The 19,815-nt window shown below is 43.1% G+C and overlaps 1 protein-coding gene across 1 annotated transcript in view; it reads left to right on the top strand.

Moving 5' to 3' along the window:
• The window catches only part of LOC136099661 (TOG array regulator of axonemal microtubules protein 2-like), a 36,060-nt gene extending 17,752 nt beyond the window's left edge, over nucleotides 1-18,308 (top strand). Inside the window, exons 10-19 of the mRNA XM_071805923.1 lie at nucleotides 1,436-1,577; nucleotides 3,194-3,299; nucleotides 5,075-5,310; nucleotides 6,484-6,642; nucleotides 7,701-7,818; nucleotides 8,748-9,031; nucleotides 10,386-10,707; nucleotides 11,899-12,115; nucleotides 15,602-15,688; nucleotides 17,939-18,308. Of these exons, the coding sequence (XP_071662024.1) occupies nucleotides 1,436-1,577; nucleotides 3,194-3,299; nucleotides 5,075-5,310; nucleotides 6,484-6,642; nucleotides 7,701-7,818; nucleotides 8,748-9,031; nucleotides 10,386-10,707; nucleotides 11,899-12,115; nucleotides 15,602-15,688; nucleotides 17,939-18,186 (1,919 nt within the window). The 3' untranslated portion in view covers nucleotides 18,187-18,308. The remainder of the gene's footprint in view (nucleotides 1-1,435; nucleotides 1,578-3,193; nucleotides 3,300-5,074; nucleotides 5,311-6,483; nucleotides 6,643-7,700; nucleotides 7,819-8,747; nucleotides 9,032-10,385; nucleotides 10,708-11,898; nucleotides 12,116-15,601; nucleotides 15,689-17,938) is intronic.
• The last annotated feature ends 1,507 nt before the right edge of the window (nucleotides 18,309-19,815 follow it).

Here is a 19,815-nt window from a genome sequence, read left to right as displayed (position 1 = left end):
GATTCTCAGCTCTCCTTTGTGGGTGGCCTACCTTGTGTTATGATCCTGAGCACCAAGAGTTAGGAAAAAGGGAACTAAGAATGATATTTTGAATGCTCCTTCCTAGTGATGCTACTCCAGTTTTCAAAACTGATCAGAACTAGCCTGACATGGCTCTCCGTTCACCTCGAATATAGTTGTGTATATGCACATACTTGTGCATATGTACATATGTCACTGATGTCAGTGATAGTAGTATTGGTAACATCCAAATTAGTACCCATCTGAATATTTTTGATTTTACAGTTCCTCCATACTTCATAGAACACGTAAGGTAGCATAAAAACACTACAGAGTCCATAGTAGTGCCTAGATTCTATGTAATATTTATACTCAGTACTTTTAGACAGCTCAGATGTTTACGTCTACACTTTAGGAAATGAGCTTTTGCAGGCAATGCATGAAGTTTTTGACCTACAATGCTTTTGATGATAAATAGGTTTCATAACAAATGCATTTGTCATCTGAATGTTCTTATACCTGGTATATTTATCATCAAGAAACTGTATTTGCCAACAATTTGCATCTATATTTACATATTTTTATTCTCAGTTCACATTTGGAAGGCTTTTTTTTTGTCACAACTATCAAGACTAGAAATTGCCTTTTTCCACAAGAGAAAGCTTAGGCATTGCATAGTTTGCAAACAAATACATTTGATGACAAATAAATTTCACCTCAGCATCTTCAAAATACAGCCAATGGGTACCTCTGAAATAGTAAATATTCCTCATGCTCGGAAAATAGTGAAATCCATAAACTACTACTTTCCCAATGGTATGCTAAAATGTATGTGCACTTAGCTGCCTGCTGTCCAGAATAGTTGAGATAAATGGGAACAGAGGTGCTGTCAGGCTCAGCAGGTCAGGTATCACTATTCCCTGGCACTTGCTCCTTGTGGATTTGACCAAGCCCAGCAGGACTTGGTTGTTCAGGCTTGGTGCTCGCTGGGGACAGCTGGAGATGTTTCCTCAGAAAGTTACAGGGTCCCTCTGTCCTCACTGCCTCAGGTCACAGCAGGTGATACAGGGAGGTATGTGCACATCTCAGGAGCTTACTCCTGGGGTAGCAAGTCCTGCTGAGCAGCACTGGCTCCTGGTGAGTGTAAGCCCTGCAGCACTATCAATCTGCAAGCTGGCTGTGGTACCCATCCAGATGTGGGAGCTGGCTCAGTGTGTGCAATTTTCAGGTTCACACAAGGAGCTGATGCCCAACTGGGGATGAATGTGAGATGGTTGGGTGCTGGAAAAATGAACCAGACAGCAGGGAAGCCACTGAATCAATGCCAGTTTGCGCGCATATGTAATCTTGGCTGGGGACTGGGTTGCCATCTGCTCGGTGGCAGGGTGCCTCACCCTGGGGTACGCAATGCTGATGTCTGACACTCTCCTTACAGTGAACTCACTGTCGCCCATTGCTCTGGACTCCTCCAAGGGGAGAGATGAGCCAGAGTGCGGGGACGCCCGGGAAGCCAAACCCTACCCTAATGCACAGCAGGTGCTGCTCAATGCTCTCACATGGCTCAGCAGCGATGACTGGTAAGAAAGCCCCCTGTTCAGTCTTTCTCCCTCTCAGTGTAAAGGTAAGTTAGAACCTTTTTTCTAGTGCCTCTGAGCCCAGACATCCCAGATGTCCCAAGGGAACTACTGAAACCACTCCAAAGTAATCACAATATAAAGATGTGAGAGCAGCCTTTTATTTGCCTTGGTCCATAGCAGTCTTAGAGCCACAGCAGGTCCCTGCTGTTTCCTAGGTTGGTTTTTTGCTCCACGTAGCTGCAAATGAAACCTTCAGGGAAGAGAGAAAGTTGACAACAAGATGATTTGCTGGCTGAAGCCAGAAGCAGGATGGAAGTGGTCTTGAGTTTACAGATTTGGGTGCCTCAGGTCACTGGCCCGGGTGGGACTGAGTAAGGATTTATCTCTGGTCCTCCCGCAGCTAAGTTCCAGAAGCACCTATGGGGAGTTCCTATTTCTGAGAAATGGACTGAGATGTGGTACGGAGTTTCTCAGCCTGTCATTTCCCCTGAAAGCCTTGTGGCAGAAGACAAGTAAAAAGAAAAAAAAAATCCTTCAGGAATCTTGCACTTTTAGAATGAAACTTTTTCTTCTTCACTGCTTAATATGGGCCAAAGATGTTTTTGTTGATAATCACAGTGTGTCCTGAAATTGAACACAGACAGGAGGAGACTCAGCAAATTTCAGGTGATATTGGTTTTCCCTTTGATTTCTGAGTCAGCATATGTGCACTAAGGCTCCATTCACACTGGGATAACCATGAAAAGTCTTCCATGATGCACCTCCTTGTGCAATATCACTTTGTTTTGCCCCTCTCTCCTTTCTCTTTCCCACTCCTGTTTGATGCCCTGTGAGGTGCAGGGAGCTGCTGCAGGGTCTGGGTTACACTCAGGGACCCCAGTGGGGGTGGATGCCCAGCCCTGCCCTGCCGCCCTGGTGAACCAGTGACTGTAACATGTCTTCATGTAGCTCAGGTCCTTCACTAAGAAAATGCTGAAAGAGGTGGGTTTTTACTACTTTTAAATAACATGTTGCTGTTGTAGGTGTTATTTTAAGTAGGGATTTTCTGGAAAATCCAGCTTTTTGTCTATTCTTGCCCAGGTATGGAGTATTTTATGACATGCTGTCTTTTTTGGGGGAGGGGAGGGCGAGGCTGTGGGGAACAAGACTAAATTGTAGAGTGCAAACTCAAGCTATGGAGTGGCAGTGAAGGCTCTCCCTCCTGCATTGCCCTATGGGGATGGCGAAGAGGGAAAACGCCCCAGTAACAGCCAGACGGGGCTGTTTCTCAGACACAGGGTACAGGGAGGATGCAAGAAACAGAAACATGGCACAGTCTTCCAGCTTCTAGGAAGCAGTGACATAGAGACTTTGTGTGCCAGTGATTTCAGGAAGGGTGTCTTGTTTAACAGCTGCAAATTAACCCAGCCATTCTGAAACCATCTATTTGCCTTTTGCATTTATGTGTGCTTTTGAACACGACCGCATCCTGTAGCAACGAGTCCACAATTTAATTAAGTGCTGTATAAGAAGCACCTCCCTGTGCTTGTTTGAGCTGACACCCTGGTAATTTTAGAGGGTGCTGCCAAGTTCTTGGGTGGTGAGAAAAGTCGATCTTTTTGGTAATTGCCTTTCAGGGAGGAGAAAGTGAAGGGACTCACCAGCATCAGACGCCTGGCTGTCTCCCACTCAGAAGTCCTTCTTTCTAAACTTCATGATGTTTCCTTGGTAGTTATCAAAGAGGTAAGAATGTTATGTTCGATTGTGTCCTATGCACCTCGTACATGAGAGCATAGAGTTGATACGTGCTTCTTCATTTACGTGGGTGTCTGCCTTCATCACTATTTTATTCACTGTTTTTCTAAGGGCTATGTCACCTATCTATATGATCTGTCTGCACAATATAGCTGTATTTACAGGCATGCAGGGCTTCTGTGTCTCTTCTCTTTGAGGTAGGTGTCATTCTCATGCAATATACAAATACAGAAACTGCAGGTGATTTGCCACAGCCCAAGTCTCTGCCAAGCTGTAATTAAACACTGCAGCTTTTGCCTCCCAGCTTCCTCCCACTTCTTCCTCCTCCTCAGCAACCTGGGTGAGTGACTGCAGGTATTTATTTTCCTGTGTTTCCTGATGATGTTTTTTCCTCCTTCCTTTCTGCTTGCTTTTTGGCAATTTGCCCTTTCCACTAAACTGCTGACTCTGTGTGCCTGTGGAATTTTGCACAGCAGCAACTGGGTGCTTAGACCAGCCTGGCTGTGGGGTGAGCAAGGCAGTCACACACAGCTTCACTGTCTCATCTCTCAGTGAACACAGAGGTCTCACCCTAAGCTAATTAATAACATCTGTGGCTGTATTTCCAACTTGGCACTTAGCAGCCAGTTCAGGCCACAGACTTGTACTCTTACTGCATGATTGCCAAATATATTAAATTTTCCTTTGCTTGCAGAAGACAGTAGGACAGCTTATTTCCATGAAAGCAACTCCTCCTCTCCAATATTTAATGACATTGGAAGCTTGAATGTTCCTTGTGTTGTTGGACTCTTTAAACCCTTCTGTTTAGATATGCAGGACTCAGATTCTACCCCTGTGAGATCTGGCTTAGGGCAAGAAGCCCTTTCAGCTTAGCTCATCTGATTTTTATATCACTTTTATATTTCTGAGGAAATTTCCTCCTCTCTCTTCTACGATCATGCACAGAGACATCTTTCAGCTTTTGTTTCACTCCAGTCCCAGATTTTGCTTTCACAAGCACTTCTAGCACTTATATGGTTTTCTTTTATTAAGAGGCACAACTAATTCTGGCAGAAAGAAATACTGGTCTGTCCTTCAAAGTATTTTTCAAATGAAGCACGTGACTCTCAGTTATTTCTTCCTTACCCTTATGGGAGAGACTTTTGGAAGCAAGGGTCACCCAAGAACAGCCCTGAATGCTGCAAAACCCCATGGGTTGCAGCTGTAATTATATGTGACCTCCAAAATGCTTGAGTACCTTGAGTTCAACAGCTGGGGTTCTCCTGACCAGGCAGAGCAGTAGATGGACTTCAAGTCCATGCTGCATATTAGCCTGATTGTACACTTGAGCCTGCATTTTCAGTTTCCTCGTTGAGTGCTCAAACTGCCAGTGCTGCGATTTTGGACAGGAAGAAAGTACTACTTTTCCTCTGTCTTGTCTTTATGAATTGTACCTTTATAGTTTAAAAACAGCCATTGCCTTTATTTTTTTTTAAGGTCTAAAATCAAAGCAGTGCACATTATGGGTTGAGTAGCACACTTAGTTCTAGATTAAACAATATTTTTAGGCCTTCAGTCTCATTAAAATTGTATAAGTGGGCCTGAGAGAGAAGAAGTTGGCGTCAGAGTAAGTGTGTTCCTGTACTTGTGGTCCTCTGCTCTTACTGTGCTCTTATATTCCATCTGGACACAGTGAGAAGTCATGTTGTTTCATGGGACTTTCACCTGGAGAATTGATTTTCTCTACAGGGTGGTTCTTACATTTCCCCTCATGACTTCCCCAGGTGAACAATCTCCGCTCAAAGGTGTGTTGCTGTGCAATCAACACTCTTGGAGATCTCTTCAGGACCATGAAGAAGGACATGGACCACAAGGTGGATGAGATTGCTCGGGTCTTGCTGCAGAAGATGGGGGACTCCAACGACTTCATTCAGACAGCAGCCAATGAAGCCCTGGGGCTCATGGCGGGGAGTGTGACTCCTGCACGAGCAATGACTGCTCTCATGGCCAGTGGAGTCCAGTACGTCATTCTTTTCTTAGTGCTATCCTTCACCTTGAATTGTGTCGGTAGAGGGAAGGGATGGGAGGCAGAAGGGAACTGATGGGAGGGAAGGGTCCTGTCTCCTGCATCTTCTGTGAACTCGGTGATTAGATTCTCTGATCATAAACCTCTCTCCCTTCCTCTTGCATCTACTTCTGCCCTCCTGCAGCCTATTTGTTCCCACAATATGTCAATGCTGGTGAGATGTGGTGAATGATGGGGAAGCAAAAGTTCCTGCAATGCGTGGTGGTATAGTCTTGTGGCTTTGCAGGAAGAGGGACAATAGCTATTCTAGCAGTGAGTGCCTTTTGATATTTCACAACGCTAACCACAGAGGCACTGAGAAAAGCCATGCATCATCATTATGCCATTAACTTGAGAAATAAGGAGGCTAATTGCTAACACATGGAGCACACTGGGGAGAACGTGCTGGGTGCGGCTCAGCAGGCACAGCTCCTACTAAGTGGGCTCTGTCTGACCGTCATGTCCTTAGATCTCTACTTTCTATTCAAATTGATGTTGCAAGTCAGCCTTGAGATAGTGAGCAGCTTTATAGGTGCCTTCACAGGCTGACTCCCATAGGATAACTGAAGCAAATGCTGCCTTAAATCATAGAATCACAGAGTACCAGATTGGAAGGGACCACCTGGACCATCTGGTCCAACCTTACTTGGCAGAAGTGCAGTCTAGACAATGTGGCTCAGCACCCTGTCCAGCTGAAACTCACTTCCCTGGGGAGATTATTCCAATGACTGATTGTTCTCATTGTGAAAAATTTCCCTCTGCAGATTTGGAGATAAACAGGTGGAATAAGCCCCAGGACTGCTACAGTTCTGTTTGTGTAGTGGAGCCCTCTGATGAGTCAGTAAAAATTGTCTTTCATTTCCCTCTTTCCTAGACTAAATTTCAGGAAAGAAATTAAGTATCAAATAGTCCAGGGAGGTAGAATTCCTTCCTCTTACTTGCAGGTAGCCTCTCTGTACAATGCCAATTTTGTGTTTATCTGAGGACAAATCACCTACAGGTGGCTAAAATGGCAGTGAGAACTTGTGTGTCCTTTCCCTAGCAATGACAGGGACCATGCTGTGACCGAGGCCTGTGCTTCTGGCCCTCTTTTTCCCCCTACCCCAGTCTTTGTTGCCTTGTTTGCAGACACCGCAATGTCCTGGTGCGCAAGACTGCAGCCGAACACCTACTGACTGCGATGGAGCGAACTGGAGCCAATAAACTCCTCTCGGGCATAGTTACCAGTACTGAGGTGCTGGTGCACACGCTGGTGAATCTTGCTCTGGACTGTCATCAGGACACAAGGTGATGATCTTCATTTCACCTCCTAAAATTTGAAAACTGTTTGATGCCTGGCTATAAATTATAAAACCACAAAAGAGTGGAAGGTAAAATTTAAAAAGTTACTTCACAGTGTGGATAACGTCTGGGGAGATGACTGTACTGAGTAAGATGAGGTTGTCCAGCAAGAGAGGCCATTGACAAATTCCTGTGACTTGAATGATTCTTTATTCAGATCAGCTGAGCTCAGATTAGGCAGTCAAATAATTCTGTTTCACCTTACGTGTGCAATGTAAAGCTGAAGCATTGGCCACTGTTCGTCACTGAATGGTCCCAAACATCTATTTCTGGGAAGGTTAAGACTGTCCTAGAAAAAATCCAGCTGTTTTCAAGTGATATATTCAATCATTCTAAATCCCTTCTGCAGATTTAATTGCCTATTGTAGTCACAAATTTTTCTTCCCAATCATTGTATAATGTTGTTGGCTGTGGCTGAATGACGTCCAAATTTCCTCTTCACAGTAGCTGAAGTTTCATAGTAGCAAAACCAAAACAACTAACCAAAAACCAAACCAAACCATTAGTCTGATTATTAATTATATTCCCATTAATAGATGTGAAGAACACATGATCAATTAGCTGCCCATGTGCATACATGTCGTATAGAATAATAAATAGTAAGCATGAGGTCATCTGTCCTAGATTCTCTGTCAGTTAAGGGGAAGTAAATTATTGTGCAATGGCAGCAAGACACTGCAAATAAGCCATGACATCCAAGCAGGAGGTGGTCTTCACTTGTCCCATGGGATCTTCCACTTCCACAGAAGCATACCCTCAGTTTCAGAGTGAAATTGTATTTTCCTGTTACCCTATGTTCTCCTCTTGTGTTCAGCTGGTAGCATTGTGCAGTTGCAGTAAGAGGAGGTAAATCTCTTTGCTGAAGAGGTAATACCTCCTCATGCAGGTATTACACATGATGAGTTTAAAATATCAGTTTATTAACGCTTTTCCTTCGTTTATTCACAAGGCCAGGGAGAAAAGACAGTAGTAGTCTGTATTAATTTCTCTTTTTCCTATGTTAGATATTATGGACGGAAGATGCTGAATTTATTGATGAGTCATCCAAAATTTGATAGTTATTTGAAAAAGTCTGCCCCCTCACGGGACTTGGAAGCTGTTATGGCAATGATTAAGCGGAAGGTAAGTGCTTGGCAGGAGAAATGTCTTCTTTATGCTAGTACTGAGATTGCTAATATGAGATTAAACATATATAATCTTTCTTTACCTCATTCTTCTTCTGCTGAATCATTTTGCTCCTGGGAATGAGCTGTTGATCCTTAGCCTGTTTATCTTCAGACAGTGAATGAACTAGTATAGTTAGAAAGAAAGTGGGTGTATTTTGAATATCAGCCACAAACAGGAAAGGAAAGTAGGAGAAAATGGTTCTACCATCAAGCATTAAAAAAACCCAATGCTACTCCCCACACCCCCCAATAAAGCAAGGAAGGGAGAATAGTGCTTCTGAAGGTAATAGAGTCTTTGCAACAGATGAAGTATTAGTGCCAAAAAAATTTCCAAATATACAAAAGATGCACAAGGCAATCATAATTAGTACGCATATTGTGTGTATTCTGGGAACACTGCCCTGCTGTTATGCTCTCTGAAGCCGGAGGAAGCTTCATGAATTCAGCATCCCATGGAAAATCATCCCTATTTTTTTTCATTCCTTTTCATTTACATTCTAGACAGGCATGTGCCTTTGTCGGGGATAGGGAGAATGAGCGTAAACCAAATTAACTCCCAACACAATGGGCCACCCTCCAGAAAGTCCAAATGTTTCCCACCAGTTTGTTTCCTTAACAGTTTGCATTATTCTTGTGCACAAGACTAATGAATTCTGGATTTTGTATTGCTGCCCATTATGGTAGCACCTATAACCTACCTTATGTTATTGAAAACAAATAGTAGACATCACTGGATCTCTGGCCCATCTCCCTCTCTAAGTTAGGAAATGTTTTCCTAAGCCTTTCTTGGTAGCAGTGATCCTTCCTGGTTATAATTTGTGTTTTAAACAAATAATTTCCTCTTTTATCTTCTATAGATTCATGTTTTTTTATATATTTGTGTAGGGGACAGAAGACCATGAATGTGAACCTCCTTCTGCCAAGGAGTCTGAGGAATCTCCTTCTGACAAGGAGTCTAAGGAACCTCCTTCTGCCAAGGAGTCTAAGGAACCTCCTTCTGCCAAGGAATCTAAGGAATCTCCTTCTGCCAAGGAATCTAAGGAATCTCCTTCTGCCAAGGAGTCTAAGGAACCTCCTTCTGCCAAGGAGTCTAAGAAACCTCCTTCTGCCAAGGAGTCTAAGAAAAATGGCTTGATGATGCCCCAGGACAACTTGCCTTCTAATGAAGGGTACTGAGCACTTCTGTTATATCTGACAAAGCACATGACAAGCTTTGCATGTCTCTTCCTCAAAAAAATCTTTCTGGTGGAGACAAGGGGTACCAGAGATTGTTTCCTTGCCCCACAAATATTTCGTGATCAAAAATGTCTACTTCTACATTAGGCTGAACACAAGTTCTCTGGAGGGTTTTCCACAAAAATTGAGAGAGAGGAAGAGACACCCACCAGTTTTAGTTCAGAAAATCCAGTGCGGTGGCGAGGACAGTGTTGTGGAGGCTGCGAGAGGGCCATTTCTCTGCTGTTTGGTTTGGGACAAGTAATTTCAATCAGGGTATTATTATCTCAGTGGAGTCTTTTTGAGATGGGTGATTTGATGAGAAGTCCCATTCTAGAACCAAGATGCCATTCCCAAAAATAGCACTTCCTATGCATTTTGTTTGGCCTGTCTGAGTCATTGCTTTCTGACTCAAAAACAGTACTGGTAGTTCTGGTCAAGAGACATATCAATGTGGACTCTGTAGCTATTCATGTCATTGAGACCCATTATTGGTTGGTTGATGGACAGCATATTTTTTTCCCTTGTGCCTCAGTCAGCATTCAAGATAGGAGTTTGGTCCTTGCTGTCTCCCCATGCTGGTGAGAGAGCTACCTGTACCTGCCCTTCTCTGATAACAGAGTGGATTTATTTAGCTCTGTTGTGCTCAGCAGTGGCAGGAAGATCACCGCACACCTCAGTAGTGGGGTTAGGAGCTTCTCGTGCTCATGGCAGAGAGAGGCTGATCCAAGAGAATTGTTCCCATTGGGTTTGTCAAGCTGTGGATCCAGCTGCTAAGGAAGCAATAATGTGAGCGCAGTAGCGGGATGGCTGGCTTCAGTTTTTGCCTCTGTTACTGATCCTCTGGATCCCTTCAGTTATGCCCCTTGATCTGTCTGGGTAGGATTCATCTGCTCAGATGCATCTGAGCTATTTATCCAGATTCCCATACCTGTTGTAGAGGCACTTCTCCAGGACAATTAATTTCCTTATAATACAGACACCTGCCATAAGATGAGGCATTTAGACTTTGTAGTGCCTACTTTTCCACACATAGGGAAGCTGGATGAGTACCTGGGAAGACACCTGAAGATAAATGAGATGCATCCCATCCTTGGTGCCTTGGTTTTCCTCAGTAAGCACTAGTGATAATGTTAAGTCCAGATTGTCTCCTGTAATGATTGTCATGAGATCAAAGCTGCTTTTCAGATAAAGATCTAGCTGAAATCACATCATTAGGAAGTCTTCTCAAGTTGCATTCCTCACAATTAACCAAAGGGAGATATTATCACCAAAAGGTCTAACTTTGTTTTTATTTTCCATTTTAAGGTCTGTCTCTTATGTACCCATGCCACCCTCTCAGACAGCCCGTCAGAAGGCCCGTCAGACAGTCCGCCAGACAGTCCGCCAGACAGCCCGCCAGACAGCCTGCCAGACAGCCCGCCAGACAGTCCGTCAGACAGTCCGTCAGACAGTCCGTCAGACAGCCCGTCAGACAGCCCGTCGCCCATCACAGGAAGAGACTGAACAGCGCCAGGAGCTTTGCAAGCTCCTGACAGCTAAGGACTTTCAGACAAGAATGGAGGGAGTGCTGCTCCTCCTTGACCACTGCAAAAACAACCCCCAGCTCATCTCCACTAACATTTCCCAGGTAGGTAGGGCATCTCCATCGCTCCTTTCCTGTTAGGTCCCTTCCCAAGCCTGTACCAGTAAAGTTAAAACAGTGCGTCTTATGTTACCTACTAGCTGTCTGGGACAGGCTGGTCTCTTCTCACCCCAAATAATTTCATTCAACTCCAGGCATCAGGGCAAGCAATTTCAGTCCAACTGTATTTCTCTGGTAGGTGTCTCTTGGTGCTGTTCATGAGACAGAATTTCCTGTTGCTGTAGCTTTTGCTGTATCTTACTACCAGTTAGGTTAAAACAAAGGAAATACAGCCACTGAAAGGCTGGAAATTATTCCCTAGAAGAGAAATCAGTTGGGGTGGAGGAGAAGTATCAGGATGCATTGATTAAAAAAACCAAAAATTAAAGGATACTCCTGTAAACTTTCTCTTCTATTGCAGACACAACTCTGCCTATTTACTTCTATCCTCATCCCTTTCCTGATTGGGACCATTCTCACCCTTCCTGTGGGCCCTTTTTTCCCTTTGGAAAGAGGAAGACAATGGCTAGAGACAGATCTCTTCCTTTTCCTCCCAGCAGCTCTTTTTTTTCCCCTTTTCCAGCAAATGGTGCCTGATAATGTGGCTGTCAAGGGACTGAACCTGCTCTAATGAGAACTACACAACACATTAAACTTCAGAAGTCTACCTGTTAGCTAGACAAATGGTCTGGGTACTGAAGAGTTCATCAGAGCCCTGCACTCCTCCAGATGCAGGTTCTGAGACAGATAAAAACAAAACTTGGATCACATCCAGCCACAGTTTTGGCAAAATCAATACTGCCCTCAGTACTTGAGGCAACTTTATGGAAAAATGGGTATCATAAATACCTGTTTTCATACCTCTGCACCAAAGATATTGCATTATTAAAATGGGATTAATTTAATGATTTGTAGCGATGATTTATGTAAATAATAATGTAAATAATATAGAGAGAAACACCATATGAACTATCCTGTCTGCACTCAAACCTCTTAATAAAATATGAAGATCTTTCCAACCACCATTAGGTGCAACCACTACAGTGAGTAGCCCATAAGAAAACAGTGAAATTGTGCTAGTAAGTGCTGACCTAACAGAAAACATTATATTTTACATTTCTGGGTGCTTGTTTCTACATCTCTCCTTGAAACAAGAACATTTTAATCCAGATTTCCTGTCCCTTGTTTTCTTAACAGATTTTTGACTCTTTTGTCCTGAGACTTCAGGATTGCAACAAGAAAGTGAACCAGCAGGCGCTGGAGGCACTGGCTTTGATGACACCCATACTTGGAGATGCCTTATACCCAGTCCTGACCTCTCTGATAGCAGCAGTCACTGAGAACCTGAACTCAAAGCACTTGGGGATTTATGCTGCAGCTGTGAAGGTGCTGGAAGCATGCATTGATCACCTAGGTAAGGCTGACCTCTGACACTGACTCTCCCCAGCTGCGGCTCCTCCATCTCAGAGCCAAGTGAGTGCTAAGTCTGTGGATGGCTGTTGTTGTCTGTGGGAACATCCAGCTGCTGCAAGATGTGTATGAAGTCCTGCCTGCATTCTTTTTATTCCAATCGGTTGTATCATGTTGGGATGTGTAGCTGAATGGACACTGCTTATCACCTGGGTCATAGATCTGATTATTACAGAGAGGACATTCTAGGGATTATTTTAAGTTTCCACTATAAGAGCATGAGGGAAGTGACTAGCATCTGTCATGACTGTTTTTCCTGGGAAACTGCATGCATTTTGTTTTTATTGAATTGGATTTCTAATATGTGCACTCTGTTAAGTTTACAACCACTAAAACAAGATGAAAGGAATGTGCTTTTTCCTTGAAACACATAGGGGGAAGTGTGGTGGAGGCTCTTTGCTCTTGCTGGGCTTCTTTCCCACTTCTTTAGAATAAACAAGTATAAATCAAGATAAATCAAGCTGTAAATGATGGCTTATTCCAAACGTTGTTCTGCATGGGGCAAGATTGCTATAGCCAAGGTCTGCTGTAAATTCTCTTGCCACACAGACTTATGTCAGCTGTGAAAATGCAGCACTGGGTGAATATGCCTGAAAAATTCAGTGTTGAAGAGGCAGGTGTTAAAGTGAAATTAACAAGTTCTCCACATCAGCTGCTTTGCAAACTCAGTGAATCTGCTGACCTGCTGCCTTTCTGTATTCCAAGTATTGGGTTGTTCCTAATCATGAAGCAGGAGAGGAGGGTGAGACCTTTACTGCTCTTGGCCCTTACTGATTTTTTTGTGGTGCGTGGGAGAAGGTGTGGGAAAAGTTGCAGAATCCTGCTAAGAGAGGATGTGGCAAATAGATCCCTTCAGGGTTTTGTATGAAGCTTTCCGTCATTCCCCTCTCACCAATTCTAAGAGGTCACTGTAAATTTTCCATGCTGGCAGATGCTAGAACAGGAGCAAGGTGCATCTGTCTCTTATCACAGTGGCTTTACTCAGAGACAGGTTCTCAAGCAAACAAGGTGGGATATATATTTTTTGTTCTGCTCATTTTTGTGGACATTTGTAAAAGTTCAAACAGGTAACTGAATCACAGATATTTCAAAATTCAAGACCCTAGGGCTTTACTGGGGGAAGGAAGGCTCTACTGGAAAAATGCATGAGCAAAACCATACCATATGCTATAAAGTGACAAAACCACCCCAGAACGCTAAAGGATTGTTCAATGCTCCTAGCAAAGAGTAAGAGAGCACAACCTCTTGCCCCATTGCTCCTATGAGTTTAATAGCTAAGAGCCCAGCTATTGCACCGAGGCTCTGTGTTGACATGCCTCATATTCTGAGCTTTAGGTGAGACTTCCTCATCTGCCACCTTTAATGATCCATGCAAAAATGCAAGCTGGTTAGAAAATTGTTTGATCACTTGATGTGAAACAAAAAAACCCCAAATGACATACAAACAAATAAAGAACATAAAACACCCCCCCCCATCTGTTAGACCAAAATTCTACCTAAAACCAAACTAATTTGCTTCCCAATAGTGCCTGAATAGTTTGTTTACCTTAACCCTGGCATTGGTTTGGATGTCCCCAGCTGAAGACCACACACATTCATTAGCTGTGACCTGGGACCATAATCCCACTCAAGGGAGCCACCTTGTAGGTGGAGGTGAATCAGCAAATCAAGCTCAACTGCAATGGGACCAAGACATCTTGCTGTCTCCTCTGACATCTGTCCTGCCCTGTTCTCTGTCATGAAAGAAATGCCCTTCAGATGGCCACTGCCTGACACCAGGGCATGGAGTCAGACCAGCAGCCCCAGATGGTTCCCAGAGGAACCATCACTCTGAGAGAGGGGAGGGGGAATTTCCCTGTAGTTGTCAACATAGCAAAGAGGGGAACGCAGTGAAAATGAGAGTGCGGAGAAGCAGATTCCTCTGCTCAATACAGCAACTGCGGGGCTGCCTGTCCTGTGGCCAGCAGGTTTAGCTGATACGTAGTACAGGGAATTAAAGCTGGGTTAGTAAGAACCAGACTGCCTGTTGCCTTGTTTTCTCTAGTAGCTATTAAAAGCTCCTCTGTCTTTAGGTCTCTCAAGGCAGCAAAAGTAACTGCTGGGTGAATTTGTTATTTACTTGAGCTTTAATGTTTCAAAATGTACCGAGCATTTGAAACTCTCAAAGTGAAAGTTGAATACTGCTAACATACTTATCTTCCTACAAAAACAAGAAAACAAGCAGCTCCCCCTCACCCATCCCAAACCCAAGTGTTCCCCTGAAAATCTATGTAGATACCAATATTAATGACAAATTAACATTTTGTGCTTCCACAAGACCTCCAGATCTTTTTTCAAAGCAGCAGCTGTAAGGTAACTCCCTGGGGAGGAAGAGCAAATGTGAAACAGCATCTGACAATACTGCAAGAGGGTGGGACAAAAAGTGAAGTGTCTGTTTGAAAAGATGAATGAGAAGAGTGTAATTACCAAAGCAGAAGCTTAATTAGCGTAGCAGAACGGATTCATTACTGCACACTCACAAGGAGATTGTTAGGGACTACCTTTTTTATATCTCAGGCAAAACGGAGCACTTAATAGCACAGTACTACTTAAAACCCCTTTGGGATTTGACTCTGTAGTGGTTCACAAAGAAGCAGGTTGCTTACTCTACCTATTGGTGCCACTCCCGGTGACACTGCGAGGTATCGTAGTGCATCCCACAAACATTCTACCTCCAAGAAAAGCTTTGCTTGGCTTATCAAAGCAGTGAGACTGGAGGCTTGCAGACCAATTCAGGCAGCAGTTTATTAATTAAAACAAGACCTCAAATCCAAAACAGGCAGCACAGGAGACGTTAAAATATATATGGCAGTCAAGTATTGGGAAATCAGGTTGTTTTTCAGTCTCTCTACCGAGATCTGATTTCAGAGATAGTATAAGAGCACCTGAGAGTGGATGGTGTTGGCAATGAGCAGCAATTATCTCTTGTAAGAGTAACTTGGAGTGTTGTCCATAGATCCCAACAGGTAGTTTAAAGATTTAACACCAGCTTATCCTTAAAGTGTGAATGGATGCGTGGACTCTTGAGCCTTCTCATCCTTTTCCTTAGACAAGGGAGGAGGTCACTTCTGCAAAGCTCCAGGATGCAAAACATTTTCATTGCTTACAGGTGATTTAAATTTTGAGGGCCCTGATGTGGAAGCTTTAACACAGCTCATTGTACAGCAGTTAACTCTGGATTTACAAATGTGAAATGAGAACTTTTCTTTTTGAATTTAAAATCCTCCCAAGTAAGCTGAAGGAAAGAAGTAAAGGACTCAGAAACTGGCATAAATTTCCTTCATTTTACAAAATGCAGTTACCTCTGCCTTTTCCCCTCCTTCCCTTTTTAACTATTTTTTTTTTCTTATAACCTCGGAAGAGTGAGCAGAAATACATGTTTCTCTTTCAGATAACACATTGCTGCTGCAAATCTTTGCCCACCGAGCGCGTTACCTCAGCGGCAAAGCTCTGCTGGATGTCATTGAACGTCTCACAGGTATTGCCTTCTTCAACTAATCTCCACTTCTTGAAGTCTTCAGAGGGAATATTTAGAGGGAATACCTCAGAATAGACAGTGCAGTCGCTTATCAACCACCAGAAGGTCCTGAGCTTGTTCCTCCTGCAAAATACTTGTACTTGGTGTATTTGGCAGGGGTTTGCCTGGCCTCTGCAGAGGCTTGCAGTGTGTGAGAGAAGAACAGCGCTTGGGCTCCAGCGCTGAGCTCTCACTGAGGCATCTCAGGACCCGCCTCCAGGAAAGAGAAGGCCTAAAAATACCCTGGCTGACTTCTCTCTTTGAAGTACAGTACAGTAAAGGTCATGGAGGTCTCTAAGAGGTCCCTGTTCTACAGCGAACCAACATCCTTTAGAAAAAAAATTGTGGCAACTGGTATTTCTGAGGATCGGTTTGTTTTGTCATCATAGGATTCTTGTTGTCCTGTTGGAAACTTTTGAGGCGGAGTCCTGCAGAGCCTGGGGGGTCACAGTGTAGGTGAAAACTCAACACACATATTACAGGCAAGGACTTTGTACAAGGCAGGATTTAGGGGCAGAAGGAGGCAGTTCAGCCCAACCCACTGAGGCTCCCTGCCTGTATTGCAGATATCATATGGACTCATTTCAGGATGTACAAACAGTCTACTGTATCAGCAGTGTGCAACACACTGGAAGTACAGCTGATAATTGATTTATAATAGTAGCTTGCTCTGTCCAGCAATAGCCAATGAATGGAAAAAATTATAATCTCAATATATACTAGAGAAGAGTATTTATAGCCTTGCTTTAATTAGGACTAAATCCACTTCTAGTTATGCCAGCATCTTTTAATCCAAGGTTTAATACACTTTGCTTCTTCATTATGAATCTCAAAAGGGCATGTTTAGCCATAACAAATATAAAAGGGCCTTTAAAGATAATTTGGATAAAGTAAATCTCTGTAAACATAAAATTTACTTTTACAGTTATTTTAATCTCTTTTTCAAATACAGCATTTGAACATAAATTGGAACTACTTTAGAAAGCGCAGATGTTCTCTCTGGGATTCAGTGGGAACAGACAGCTCTTTTTGTTCTGAAGCTCCATAGTGACCACTGTGTTTAATAGCATTTAAACATAAATTAACTCCTATTTTAAAATAGGTACCCTTTTCCTGCTTACTAGAGTTGGTTTTAGGTACTGTCAGGAGCCGTTTAAATGTTGATGACTGATGCTAGATTAACAGCATAGAGGAAATGAAGGTCCTTCCACTACAAAATAATAAATAGTTACTGCATAACGTTTCTACTGAACAGAAGATAACAAAGCTCTCTTCAGACCATTTCAGATTTTGATCTCTCAGCAAAATCTGCCATGCAAGGAGCTTATTGATAGTAAATTTTTGTTTGTATTTAATAGAGCTCAGTTCAGAAAATGAGCTGAGAACAGACGTCAGAGAGAATGTGCAGAATGCGTTAAATATCAGGCGCCTGTGTAAGATTTTTCTCTGTTCCCCTATTTTAGGGAATGTTGTGAGGGCAATTGCCATTAAACTCGTGAGATGCTCAAATGCCATGGCAATGGGGTTTGGGTAATTATCTAAGACATTCTGAAGTTTGAAACAGCTGTTCATTAGAAGCCACTAAGTATGAGGGGAAAAAACCTCAGTTTGGACCCTTCTGTCACAGACCTCAGTTAGTCACTGATGTTTGTAAGAAAACTGTCAAGCAACACACATCTTTTCTGGGCTGAAGTTTTGAAGTGTGGTGTCATACTGCTGTTTGCTGTGTGCCACTAAGCAAAAGGAACAGCCACACGGGACTTCTGTCATTCTTTGTCAAAGGTCACAAAAAAAGTAATCATCCTTTTGTTAGAAATCTTTCAATTACCTCTCTGAGCTGCATTTCAAAATCTTCAGCAGCTGGTTTAGACAACTTCTTAACGGAAATAAACAGCGATTTGCCATTTTTGGCATTTGTAATGCAGAAGCAGATAGTGAAATTATTTACAAAATGTGTATTATTCACTTTGATAAGTCTATCATGGATACAAAGCCTCTGATTTGGAGAAATTAAGGTCCTCAGAGGTTGGTTATGCTGTTCAGTGGATGATCAGCCACTGTTGCCTGTTTCTGGACCATTGGGCCCTTTGTGCTTGTTGATATTAGCCAGAAAAGCCTTCCAAGAACCAAAACTTATAGGTACTTGTAGGTACAAGGAACATACTTGTTTACATTACGGCTGTTAATCTGTTTGTCTCTCTCACCTGGCAGTGCTTGTGGCCACTGTTTATCCCCGGAAACCTCAATTCGTCCACCGCTATGTCCTGCCTGCGCTCTGGTTCCTTTTGGGAAACAAGGCCCTGCCTGTCCGAAGCGGCAGTGTCAGGGCTGTGCTCACCAAGCTTGCAAAGAGCCTTGACGAAGTGATGGGCCCCAGCCTGAAGAAGTATGCCACCAACCAGCCTCAGTATGTGACAAGAAACCTCTGGGATCTTTTGAACCTGAATGTGAAGGCTTGATGTGCTCCAGGAAACAGAAGGAGGGGTGTGGAGTGGGACAGCTGGAGGCAAAGGTGGATGTGGTGGTGGCATTCGTTTTATTCCGTGTGTTTGAAGAAGAGGATTTATCTGATAGAGTTTGTAGTTACACATTTACTTAATATATTTTGATGTTGGTTTAAAAAAAAAAAAAAAAAAAAAAAAAACCCTTAAAAAAACTTTAAAAAAAACTTAAAAATCTTAAAAAACTTAATAAAAAAAATTTAAGAATTCTTTAAAAATAAAAAATATTTTAAAAAAGAATTTTTCTAAAGTTTTATGTCTTGACCTCATGTTCCCTAAGAAGTTTGCACAGATACCAAAAAAATAAAACCTGTGTGTAAATGCAATTTGTAACTGTAAAAAGGAAAATACTATATTTATATACATAGAAATTAAGAGATGTGCACATACATATATTTTTACTTACAAAGTAAGAGATGGGCTTTGGAAGCATTAGAACTGTAGGAAGAGATGGTTTGATTTCAGAAGCATAGAATGAGAAGCCAGGACCTGCTTGCCCAGAAGGTACGCAGTGGGGTTATGGGAGGATGTGCAGCTCACTGTATATGCCAGTGTATGCAGCGGATGCCGAACTGCCGGGCAGCCCCTTTACAAGTCTCTGGTAGCTGCTGGTGCAATGGCCTGAGATGTCTAGGTCAGGCTCACAGCCCCAGTCCAATGACAGCAGAAACCTCACCAGATGCACTGAAATTTTCTTCCCGTTTCAGGGGATGCGTCCTGTCTGTGGTCCCCTGTGCACCACATGCAATGGACTGATGTGGTGAGGTGACGGGTGCCATCTGACTGCCACCCAGCACCCTGAGGTACCCCTGGGGAGGGGCAGGAGAGCGGTTTGTGGCAGGGGGCTGTGACACCTTGCACATGGGGTGCTGGCTGGGCAGTGAGTGGGCTGAGGGTGTCCTGGGCAAAGGTAAGCTGTGTGCAGGCATTGTGGGACAAGGTATATTTTTTTAAAACTATATAGATTTTCTAAATGTCTTTCCGTCTTTTGAGATGTGAAGAATTTGCCTTCTATGCAGACCAGTAAAGCACTTCTGAACCTGAGATTCAGGAAACAGTGAGGAGGAGATGTGCCAGTCCTTCACCATACACAGATTTGGAAGCACAAGAGGGAGGAGTGATGAGAGAAGAGTGGAAAGGCTGAAAGCAGCAGATGTTGGTGCATCTGTGTAGTCAGATATGAAAACAAAGCAGCCTGATCTATGTTCATATAATCTTCCATATACTGGCAGGGTTTTGAAAGAAAGAAGAATAGAAGTTTTGGGGAGAAGAAAAAACAGGAAAATAACAGCATGAGACACACTGGGCCCATGGAAGTTTAAAAGCGCCTTGACAGGTTCTTGACAGATACAAGGACCTTGTAGGAAGCTGGGAGGTCAAAGAATAATTCAGGGAGATCTGACCATTCCAGGAATTTTATGGTCTTATGTTTATGTGCTGCATTGTTCAGTATGTCTGAAGCTATGCAGGACTCTAACTTGCCAGATAAAATGGTTGCACTGTGGCACCTCTTAAGGAATCTCTTTTTAGTACAGTATTAAAGTGGCAAAATTATTTAGTAGACTCTTCTAAAATGTTTTGTGCTGC

This window comes from Patagioenas fasciata, chromosome 3 (assembly GCF_037038585.1).
Source record: "Patagioenas fasciata isolate bPatFas1 chromosome 3, bPatFas1.hap1, whole genome shotgun sequence".
Classification (NCBI taxonomy): Eukaryota; Metazoa; Chordata; class Aves; order Columbiformes; family Columbidae; genus Patagioenas; species Patagioenas fasciata.
The sequence above is the reverse complement of the archived record's forward strand: the minus strand, read 5'-3'. Positions and strand labels throughout refer to the sequence as shown.